We start from the raw sequence: 12,418 nt of genomic DNA, 5'->3' as shown, positions 1-12,418 counted from the left end.
GTTATGAAATTTCACAGTAATGTTCCTGGGTTTGAGCCTATTTTCATCCATTATAATGGGCCCTCAGTGGTCCTTTCAGGATATCTGGAAACTCAGATCTTTCCCTTCTGAGAAATCTTCTTGAACTTTTTTTTAACATCTTTATTGGAGTATAACTGCTTTACAATGTTGTGTTAGTTTCCGCTGTATAACAAAGTGAATCAGCTATACGTATACATATATCACCATATCCCCTCCCTCTAGAGTCTCCCTCCCACCCTCCCTATCCCACCCCTCTAGGTGGTCACAAAGCACTGACCTGCTCTCGCTGTGCTATGCAGCTGCTTCCCACTAGCTATTTTACATTTGGTAGCGTATATATGTCAATGCTACTCTCTCACGTTGCCCCAGCTTTCCCTTCCCCCTACCCGTGTCCTCAGCTCCATTCTCTATATCTGCATCTTTATTCCTGTCCTGCCCCTAGGTTCATAAGAAACATTTTTTTTTTTAGATTCCATATATATGTGTTAGCATACGGTAGTTGTTTTTCTCTTTCTGACTTACTTCACTCTATGACAGACTCTAGGTCCATCTACCTCACTACAAATAACTCAATTTCATTTCCTTTTATGGCTGAGTAATATTCCATTGTATATATGTGCCACATCTGCTTCATCCATTCATCGGCCGATGGACACTTAGGTTGCTTCCATGTCCTGGCTATTGTAAATAGTGCTGCAATGAACATTGGGGTACATGTCTCTTTTTGAATTATGGTTTTCTCAGCGTATATGCCCAGTAGTGGGACTGCTGGATCATATGGTAGTTCTATTTTTAGTTCTCTAAGGAACCTCCATACTGTTCTCCATAGCGGCTATATCAATTTACATTCCCACCAACAGTGCAAGGGTCTTGCAGTGCACTTATTGTTTGTAGACTTTTTCATGATGGCCATTCTGACCGGTGTGAGGTGATACCTCATTGTAGTTTTGATTTGCATTTCTCTAATGATTAGTGATGTTGAGCAGCTTTTCATGTGCCTCTTGGCCATCTGTATGTCTTCTATGGAGAAATGTCTATTTAGGTCTTATGCCCATTTTTTGATTGGGGTGTTTGTTTTTTTAATATTGAGCTGCATGAGCTGTTTATATATTTTGCAGATTAATCGTTTGTCCATTGCTTCATTTGCAAATATGTTCTCCCATTCTGAGGGTTGTCTTTTCGCCTTGTTTATAGTTTCCTTTGCTGTGCAAAAGCTTTTAAGTTTCATTAGGTCCCATTTGTTTATTTTTGTTTTTATTTCCATTACTCTAGGAGGTGGGTGATAAAAGATCTTGCTGTGATTTATGTCGAAGTGTTCTTCCTATGTTTTCCTCTAAGAGTTTGATAGTGTCTGGCCTTACATTTAGGTCTTTAATCTATTTTGATTTTATTTTTGTGTATGGTGTTAGAGAGTGTTGTTCTAATTTCATTTTTTTACATGTAGCTGTCCAGTTTCCCCAGCACCACTTACTGAAGGAATTGTCTCTTCTCCATTGTATAGCCTTGCTTCCTTTGTCACAGATTAGTTGACCATAGGTGCGTGGGTTAATCTCTGGGCTTTCTATCCTGTTCCATTGATCTATATTTCTGTTTTTGTGCCAGTACCATATTGTCTTCATTACTGTACCTCTGTGGTATAGTCTGAAGTCAGGGAGTCTGATTCCTCCAGCTTCGTTTATTTCCCTCGAGATTGCTTTGGCTGTTCGGGGTCTTTTTTGTCTCCATACAAATTTTAAGATTTTTTGTTCTAGTTCCGCAAAAAATGCCATTGGTAGTTTGATAGGGATTGCATTGAATCTGTAGATTGCTTTGGGTAGTATAGTCATTTTCACAATATTGATTCTTCCAATCCAAGAACATGGTATATCTCTCCATCTGTCTGTGTCATCTTTGATTCCTTTCATCACTGTCTTATTGTTTTCTGAGTACAGGACTTTTACCTCCTTAGGTAGGTTTATTCCTAGGTATTTAATTTTTTTTGTGGCAATGGTGAATGGGATCGCTTCCTTAATTTCTCTTTCTGATCTTTCGTTTTAGTGTCTAGGAATGCAAGAGATTTCTGTGCATTAATTTTGTATCTTGCAACTCCACCAAATTCATTGATTAGCTCTAGCAGTTTTCTGCTGGCATCTTTAGGATTTTCTGTGTATAGTATCATGTCATCTGCAAACAGTGACAGTTTTACTTCTGCTTTTCCAATTTGGATTCCTTTTATTTCTTTTTCTTCTCTGATTGCCATGGCTAGGACTTCCAAAACTATGTTGAATAATAGTGGCGAGAGTGGACATCCTTGTCTTGTTCCTGATGTTAGAGGAAATGCTTTCAGTTTTTCACCATTGAGAATAATATTTGCTGTGGGTTTGTCGTATATGGCCTTTATTATGTTGAGGTACGTTCCCTCTATAACCACTTTCTGAAGAGTTTTTACCCTAAATGGTGTTGAGTTTTGTCAAAAACTTTTTCTGTATCTATTGAGATGATCATATGGCTTTTATTCTTCAATCTGTTAATATGGTGTATCATATTGATTGATTTGCATATGCTGAAGAATCCTTGCATCCCTGGGATAAATCCCACTGTATCATGGTGTATGATCCTTTTAATGTGTTGTTGGATTCTGTTTCCTAGTATTTTGTTGAGGAGTTTTGCATCTATATTCCTCAGTGATATTGGTCTGTAATTTTTTTTTGGTAGATCTCTGTCTGGCTTTGGTATCAGGGTGATGGTGGCCTCATAGAATGAGTTTGGGAGTGTTCCTTCCTCTGCAATTTTTTGGAAGAGTTTGAGAAGGATGGGTGTTAGCTCTTCTCTAAAGGTTTGATAGAATTCACCTGTGAAGCCATCTGGTCCTGGACTTTTGTTTGTTGGAAGATTTTTAATCACAGTTTCAAATTCATTACTTGTGATTGGTCTGTTCATATTTTCTATTTCTTCCTGGTTCAGTCTTGGAAGGTTATACCTTTTGAAGAATTTGTCCATTTCTTCCAGGTTGTCCATTTTATCGGCACAGAGTTGGTTGTAGCAGCCTTTTATGATGCTTTCTATTTCTGCAGTGTCCGTTGTAACTTCTTTTTCATTTCTAATTCTATTGATTTGAGTCTTCTCCCTTTTTTTCTTGATGAGTCTGGCTAAAGTTTTATTAATTTTGTTTACCTTCTCAAAGAACCAGCTTTCAGATTTATTGATCTTTGCTACCGTTTTCTTTGTTTCAATTTCATGTATTTCTGCTCTGATGTTTATGATTTCTTTCCTTCTACTAACTTTGGGTTTTGTTTCTTCTTCTTTCTCTAGTTACTTTAGGTGTAAGGTTAGATTGTTTATAGGTTTTGGATCATCGTGTTTTTGTTGTCATTTGTGTCTAAGTATTTTCTGATTTCTTCTTTGATTTCTTCAGTGATCTCTTGGTTATTTAGTACATATTGTTTAGCCTCCATGTGTTTGTTTTTTAAGGTTTTTTTTCCCTGTAAGTTATTTCTAATCTCAGCGTTGTGGTTGGAAAAGATGCTTGATATGATTTCAATTTTCTTAAATTTACCGAGGCTTTATTTGTGACCCAAGATGTGATCTATCCTTGAGAATGTTCCATGTGCACTTGAGAAGAAAGTGTAACCTGCTGTTTTCAGATGGAATGTCCTATAGATATCAATGAAATCTATCTGGTATATTTTGTCATTTAAAGCTTGCATTTCCCTATTAATTTTCTGTCTGGATGATCTGTCCATTAGTGTAACTGAGGTGTTAAAGTCCCCCACTATTATTGTGTTACTGTCAATTTCCTCTTTTATAGCTTTTAGCATCTGCCTTATGTATTGAGGTTCTCCTATATTGGGTGCATATATGTTTATAATTGTTATTGTCTTCTTCTTGGATTTTGGTCCCTTCATCATTAGGTAGTGTCCTTTCTTGTCTTTTGTAACATTCATTAATTTAAAGTCTATTTTATCTGATATAAATATTGCTACTCCAGCTTTCTATTGATTTCCACTGCATGCAATATCTTTTTCCATTCCCTCACTTTCAGTCTGAATGTGTCCCTAGGTCTGATGTGAGTCTTTTGTAGACAGCATATATATGGATCTTGTTTTTCTATCCATTCAGTGAGCCTGTGTCTTTTGGTTGGAGTATTTAATCCATTCACATTTAAGGTAATTATCAATATGTATATTCCTATTTTCTTTATTGTTTTGGGTTTGTTTTTGTATGTCCTTTTTTTCTCTTGTGTTTCCCACTTACAGAAGTTCCTTTAGCATTTGTTGTAGAGCTGGATTGGTGGTGCTGAATTCTCTTAGCTTTTGCTTGTCTGTAAAGCTTTTGATTTCTCTGTCGAATCTGAATGAGATCCTTGTCAGGTAGAGTAATCTTGATTGTTGGTTGTTCCCTTTCATCACTTTAAAATATCCATGCCACTCCCTTCTGGCTTGTAGAGTTTCTGCTGAGAAATAAGCTGTTAATAACCTTATGGGAGTTCCCTTGTATGTTATTTGTCATTTCTCCCTTGCTGCTTTTAATAGTTTTTGTTTGCCTTTAATTTATGGCAATTTGATTACTATGTGTCTCGGCATGTTTCTCCTTGGGTTTACCCTGCCTGGGACTCTCCGCGCTTCTGGGACTTGGGTGGCTATTTCCTTTCCCATGTTAGGGAAGTTCTAGACTATAATCTCTTCAAATATTTTTGCGGGTCCTTTCTCTCTCTCTTCTCCTTCTGGGACCCCTATAATGCAAATATTGGTGCATTTAATGTTGTTCCAGAGGTCTCTTAGGCTGTCTTCATTTATTTTCATTCCTTTTTCTTTATTCTGTTCTGTGGCAATGAATTCCACCGTTCTGTCTTCCAGGTCACTTATCCATTCTTCTGCCTCAGTTATTCTGCTATTGATTCCTTCTAGTGTATTTTTCATTTCAGTTATTGTATTGCTCATCTCTGTTTGTTTGTTCTTTAATTCTTCTAGGTTGTTGTTAAACATTTCTTGCATCTTCTCGATCTTTGCCTCCATTCTTTTTCTGAGGTCCTGGATCATCTTCACTCTCATTATTCTGAATTCTTTTTCTGGAAGGTTGCCTATCTCCACTTCATTTAATTGTTTTTCTGGGGTTTTATCTTGTTCCTTCATCTGGCACACAGTCCTCTGCCTTTTCATTTTGTCCATCTTTCTGTGTATGTGGTTTTTCATTCTGCAGGATGCAGGACTGTAGTTCTTGCTTCTGCTGTCTGCCCTGTGGTGGATGAGGCTATCTAAGAGACTTGTGCAGGCTTCCTGATGGGAGGGATTGGTGGTGGGTAGAGGTGGGTTTTGCTCTGATGAGCAGAGCTCAGTTCAAACTTCAATCCACTTGTCTGCTGATGGGTGAGGCTGAGTTCACTCCCTGTTGGTTGTTCAGCCTGAGGTGACCCAGCACTGTAGCCTACAGGCTCTTTGGTGGGGCTAATGGTGGACTCTGGGAGGGCTCATGCCAAGGAGTACTTCCCAGAACTTCTGCTGCCAGTGTCCTTGTCCCCATGGTGAGCCACAGCCTCCCCTCACCTCTGCAGGAGACCCTCCAACACTAGCAGGTAGGTCTGGTTCCGTCTCCTATGGGTCACTGCCCCTTCCCCCTGGGTCCTGATGTGCACACTACTTTATGTGTGCCCTCCAAGAGTGGAGTCTCTGTTACCCCCAGTCCTGTCAAAGTCCTGGCATCAAATCCCGCTAGCCTTCAAAGTCTGATTCTCTGTGAATTCCTCCTCCAATTGCTGGACCCGTACGTTGGGAAGTCTGACATGGGGCTCAGAACCTTCACTCCAGTGGGTGGACTTCTGTGGTGTAACTGTTTTCCAGTTTGTGAGTCACCCACCCAGCGGTTATGGGATTTGATTTTACTGTGATTGCGCCCCTCCTACCATCTCGTTGCAGTTTCTCCTTTGTCTTTGGACGTGGGGTATCTTTTTTGGTGAGTTCCAGTGTCTTCCTGTCGATGACTGTTCAGCAGTTAGTTGTGATTCTGGTGCTCTCGCAAGAGGGAGTGAGTGCATGTCCTTCTACTCCATCACCTTGAACCAATCCCCCCGTATGCATTTACTTTTTGATTAAGCAATTCCACCGCTTGGAATTTATTCTGAAGTTATATCCCCAACAATACATAAGCACACATGTAGAAGGTATGAATTTCAACACTGTTCGCATTTGGAAAATATGTAGCCTATATATAGAAGAGCTGGAAAAAGCTATGACATGTGCACGTGATGGAGTACTACAAAACTGTTAAAAAAGAAATGAGGAAAATTTCTATGACCTGATATAGAGTGGTTTTCAAGCTATATTGTTAAATGTAAAAAGCAAACTGAAAAAAGTACTCTTTTGAGTAAGAAAGCAGAAATAAAAATGTACATATCTGTTCATCAAAAAGAAGTACAGGGAGGCCTAACCAAAAACCAATGAGAACGTTTACCTACAGAGTGAATGGGAACAAGGTGGCAAACATGGGAGTTAGGAAGGGGGTGGAGATAGAAGGAACAGGAAGCCCTGTGAGTTACACATCTCTGAATATAACTTTTTGTATAGTTATGACTTTCAAAACCGAGTTAATATTTCACATATTAAAGAAATAAAATCAACAAAGTTGGGGGGAATCCTAAAATAGAATCCAAACAGAAACAAATAAACAACTTTATTTCAAATAAATTAACATAAACAAACTAAAGGTTGGGGGTGGAGGGAATAAAAGAAGTAACTCAAGTGTTTCTTAAATATAACATTTTGACTATATACCTTCAGGCTCTAAACAAAAAGAACCAATGCATTCTGGATAATAGGAGACAGGTTTGTCACTCTCTGAGAAGGGAGTTACAAATGAAAAAAGGAAGGTTAAAATGAACCTAGTGGTATTGGATTAAAATTTGAGGTATTAGTGTGAACTCACGGTTTTTGATTGATAGATAGATAGATAAAAAGATATAGATGTGTATAAGTGTGTAAGGGGGATGTCTGTGTATATATATATACATTTCCTACCTCTGAGAGAGGGGCCAGAAGCAGTGATATCCCAGTACCAATAAGCACATTTTGTGCCCAAATCGTGGTTTCTAAACATCATCCTCCAATAAGAACTAGAACTCCTTGAAGAAATGACCAATTTCAGAACTGAGGCTGGGAAATTAAACTATGAACCTGGAATATCTTGTACCAGAAGACAAGGAGGTGCTCAAAGAATGAAGGGGACACACCAAAAGGGCACAAGGGGTTTTTGCTGGCTGAAGGGGTGAAGGGGTTTTTGCTGGCTGAATCTGGGACAGCATCAAAATAAATCATAATAGTTACAGATAATAACCCATTGAGTAAAACAAGAATCTAGAGTGCCTGTTTAAATTAAATAAATAAGTAGATAAAGGTGAAGGGAAAGCTTTCCATAACTGTAGAATTTTAACTGATAATTACAGAATGAATGATAGAGCTGGAAAATATCAATGCATACCAATACTAGTGGATAAGTTTGATGAGGGACAGGATATTTATACAGTCTCCAAGTATCTCACCATGAGATACTAAATAATTACAAAGGGAAAAATGCTAACTTTACAGAGGAAAATCTGGCATACACCACCTTAACCAAGTGATTAAAGTTAACATCACCAATAATAGAGCAAATTAACATGTTGTACCTCCAAATACAATGCACTGAGAAGAACATGGTGTTATTTCTGCAATATTCATGCCAAAATGTATATCTCCCACCTTTGTCTATAACATAAACCTCCTTTCCTCTTAAAACTCCTTTTATAAAGCACATCTTTGTAAAGCAATTATACTCCAATAAAGATGTTAAAACTCCTTTAAAGGTTTCGTCTTTCTGCCTCCACAGGCTTTTAAAAACCTGTGCTATTATAGATTCTATAAAATCTGATTCACATTCACACATTCAATTAAAAATAACTCCATTCCTCTAAGAACTTACATTTTTGTTCTGAAATATGGACTAGTAAAAGTTGAATTAACAGCCTAAAATATTCTAATCTATAAAAATTTCATATTTAGGAAGTAAAATAGACCTGGGAAGCAGCACTTCTATTTCTCTGGTTGTATATGAGAGACTAAAAAGTAGAGCAAAGGATAGTTCTGGCTGAGACTAAACTAAGTTTTCCTTACTATTGTTGATAAAAAGACTAAATTGTATTGTGTGAAAGAATAAAATTTCTACTTGATATTCTCCTCAAAATAAACCTTAGATTAAAAAAAAAAACCCACATAAAAGTATTAAGAAACCAAAAGTGATCCAAAAATCTACTGTCAGCCTAGTCAATCTTGCTAGTCAAAATAGCTTAAGGAACTCACACCTCACACCCAATATAGGAATAATCTCACCAAGGGCACTGTAATTCTCCTTTATGCTTGGCTGCGACTTCCCAATGATCCCTATTAAGATAGGTTCAACATTTACCTTTGAGATTTTACTATTTTTTGCTTCTAAGGCTGACTAATGTCTTTCTGCTAAAGACAGTTTCTTTGGACACAATCAGATTACATTTAAAATTTAATGGCTAAAAAGTCAAACTTTCCTTGAATATTATTCTTAAATGGCTATTCTGATATATGATGTACCCAGAAAGCAATCTTATTATCCTTATTTCCAAATTATTGCTAGAAGAGATGAGGCATGCCCCAGCCCCCATATATCAGCAGTAATAACTTAAAACAAAGAGTCAATTTATCAACACAACTCACCATACTTCTTCTAATATAGTTGATGGCTTTTTTCATATCCATGCCAGACCAGTTGTTGAGCATATAGCAAATACAGGAAGCACAGTATACAAATCGCATGTCATTTTCACTGCCTTCAGGTACTGCACAAAAACTGAAAATAATAACCATATGATTTACTGTACTATAATTTATTTTTTTGTAGGGGGGTTAGTTAGAAACACCTACTTCATGTCTTCACTCACAGAAAAAGCTATCACTAAATACAGATTTAAAAACCATATACTACTTGTATTATTCAATAAAGGACTATTAATTTGAATAATATAAAACTACCTCTAAATCAACACTGTACTCCCAAGTTCAATTTCTGGGTAGCTTAACATACTACCACAGTTACTCTTTCCCAGATGCCACCACTCAGAGTAAGTTTCTTTGCTCTCAGCCATGGAAAGCTATGGCACAGTGGCTTGAGAATTAATAGCAGAAAAAGTAGCAGGGACCTATTGGGTAGTAAGAAATTCTCAAGCCCAAGTTCTGCTTATGCGAAATTTCTTCTCAATGTATATAGAGATAACCATTAATTAACTGATCATATTGGTTTTTGTTTTTGTTTTTGTGGTACGAAGCCCTCTCATCGTGGCCTCTTCCATTGCGGAGCACAGGCTCTGGATGTGCAGGCCCAGCAGCCATGGCTCACGGGCCCAGCCGCTCTGCAGCACGTGGGATCCTCCCAGACCAGGGTATGAACCAGCGTCCCCTGCATCGGCAGGTGGACTCTCAACCACTGCGCCACCAGGGAAGCCCCGATCATATTGTCTTAATTTAATTTTCACATATTTAATTAGTTTTAGAGAAGTACATAATAGTTTGTATTTCATATCTATTCTTTTATTTATAAATAAGGATAAGATAGCAGTGACCAAAGACTATAATGAATTATTGAGAAATTAGTCACATGTACTTGCTGAGGTAAATATTTAGTTTTATAGTATTTCCAATTAATGTCAATTTATCTTATATGTTTCCACTAATTTTCCCCTCATCAACAGCAGTGTTTTTAAAATACTGACAGGAAAATAGACACAGCAGTAGATGGACTACAGCTATAACAACGTGGCAGGATTTGTTTGCAAAGTCTTTTCTTTAGATAGCATCACTACTGCTTTATCACTTCCTAAACTTAAAAAAAAAGTTTCACCTTAAAACTTTTTTTTGTTAGACACACCACTCAAACCATCAAATATTAATGAACTCAATACTTTTTCTATCCTTTAATAATCTCACAGAAACTACCTACACTAGAATATAATAATATTCAATGTTCATCCCTTTTTCTCCATCACTATGTCTTAAGGCATAAAAGTTTAGATTAAATGTATGTCTGCTTCAAAATGTCCATTTTTTTTACCCAGAATGTAAATTAAAGTAGATCCTAATCCTGAAACTATTAAATCATTTATTTATGGATCTATTATTGCCTTTAAAAAAAAGAAAAATGAACTAAGAAAAAATGGAACTGTTATTGTGATTACTTTTATTTTCATTCACATAAGAAATATTTCACTGATTAGGCACTTAAACCGTATGTATACAGTGAACTCTAGGTGGTTCTAATAAGAGTTTATGATAAACTCTACAATTCTAGTATAGGATTATATCTATTTTTAATTCCAAATGATTTTTCTTAAAAAAAAAAAAAAAGACAAGTAACGAAGAATGACCCATACCTTCCATCTTCTAGCTGAAGGGCTCTCAAGCCTGCTAAGCAAGCTTCTTTATTTACTCGGCTTAGGTCATCTCCAAGAATAACTAAGCATGAAAGGCCAGTGTAGGTCATTGCTATGTGGCCACTATCATAAGGATGAGCTGTTCCAGGATTCTAGATTCAAAATTAATATAATGTTAATTAGAAAACTGAAATGAGATCTTATTTCATTATGCAATTTGACAAGAGGTTTTAGTAAACAGTAAAATTAAATGTTGTTTATACTGATTTGCATAGACATCTGATAGAGACAAACAAAACTCAATTTCGTGTATGTCTCAACATAAGTATTATTGCATACTTTCCAGGCTACATAATTTTCAATTTTATCCTCAAGTTTATGGAAGTAGATCTGATATTCAAATAAGCCAAATTATTTCAACTTCCTATTTGACCAACCATATCACTTATAATTTAAGTCTTATAAAGTTAGAAAAGCATGTAGAAATAATTATTTTTTATGCTGTACAAATTCAAATTAAATACCACAGTAGTGATCACCATTTAAAAATCCTACAAAACAATACAGTTGAAAAACATTATTCTATTCTCATATGGTTTAATTATTTGAGTCTCTAATAATATTAACACTTAGAATGACAAAAAAATGCAAAGAAGAGCTCAAGATACTAATATTGAAAAATTCTCTAGAAATAAAACAATCTAATTTTTAAAGTTTAAATTACCAAATGAGCATTGATTGCAAAAAGTCTTTTGTGAAGACTGTTAGACTAGTAATTGCCCAGGCAGAGCTGGGGAGTCAAACTAGGAAACTCATATAACCAGAATATTTATTAGATTAGTTTCACTGATTTGACTGTTTCAACAAAACTATCAACAGTTATCAAAGTCTCTTAAGGTTTATAAAATATGTGACGCCTTGTAGGAAATCCTGTAGACTCTAGCCGGCACTGGCATAGATAAAATTAATTAAAAAACTTATTAAAGTAAAAGTAAAAATGTACAACCAAGTAACTTTACATTCTGCAATACACAAAGCATTTAAAGTTTTATAATTATTTTCAAATAGCCAATCCTGTTTGGTTATTTTAAAAAGATGATTTCACTTAAAAAATGTAAAATTTCACATTGTACTATTTCTCAGTTTAAGAAAGTTTTAATTTTGATAGAATAAGAGTGTATTTTAAATTCATCTTTCTCACAGGATTTCCTTCTGTTTTAGTTTGGGCTCATCAATAATTGCTTCAAATACTAGAATAACTGCCCATAACATTAGAAAGTTAAAATGAAGCTTGTACCAAGATTCTGGTTAAAACAGACTCCTCTGCTTTCTACAATAAATGTTAGCTTCTACACTACTGTAAGGCATCAAATCCTGGCTCTAGTACTCACTGCTGCATTTTCTCATTCTGGAAAATGGAGACATTAGTACCTACTTCACAGGGTTACTCTGAGGATTAAATAAAATTACTGTCTATACAGATGCTAGTTATCTTACTGATGATGATGCAAGTGCAAGGCAAATATCAAAAGGGCCACTACTTCTTTGGAGTCACGACTCAAGGGTCTTGAAACCACTAGTGACTTAATCAGAATACTTTGCTGCTCACTGACCTTCTGTAGTTCTTCATAGAATAAGTTTGCAAAGGTGTTCAATATCCTCTATAATCTGAACTCACCCCACCTACCCAGCCTTACATATACAATCCCTTATATGGTCTCACAAATATGACAAGCAAATTTTCACCGTGGTATTTCTTTCATTCTGAGCTCCTCCTTAGAACTCAAGCTTTAATACTCCTGGATATCCTATTCCACATTTATAACTGCCTTCTTAGAAATCCTGTAACGTTTCATTTTTTGGTACTCACACTAAATATCTGCTATGTTAAAAACACTGTGCGGAATCCGAACAGAAATCAAATGTGGACCTTAACCTTGAAGGGAGAAGAGGGCTACTTGAATAAGTACAGTACAAAGTAGAATGCTGTAT

The 12,418-nt window shown here is 36.2% G+C and overlaps 1 protein-coding gene across 2 annotated transcripts in view; it reads right to left on the bottom strand.

Annotated features, from left to right (window-relative positions):
- The window catches only part of PGGT1B (protein geranylgeranyltransferase type I subunit beta), a 60,701-nt gene that overhangs the window by 26,723 nt on the left and 21,560 nt on the right, over positions 1-12,418 (bottom strand). For both annotated transcript variants that reach the window (XM_060009002.1, XM_060009003.1), the window contains exons 4-5: positions 10,427-10,578; positions 8,718-8,850 (exon numbers count right to left, since the gene is read on the bottom strand). In XM_060009002.1, the coding sequence (XP_059864985.1) occupies positions 8,718-8,850; positions 10,427-10,578 (285 nt within the window). The remainder of the gene's footprint in view (positions 1-8,717; positions 8,851-10,426; positions 10,579-12,418) is intronic.

The sequence above is a fragment of the Delphinus delphis genome, chromosome 3 (genome assembly GCF_949987515.2).
Source record: "Delphinus delphis chromosome 3, mDelDel1.2, whole genome shotgun sequence".
NCBI lineage: Eukaryota > Metazoa > Chordata > Mammalia > Artiodactyla > Delphinidae > Delphinus > Delphinus delphis.
This window is presented reverse-complemented; position numbering and strand designations above follow the sequence as displayed.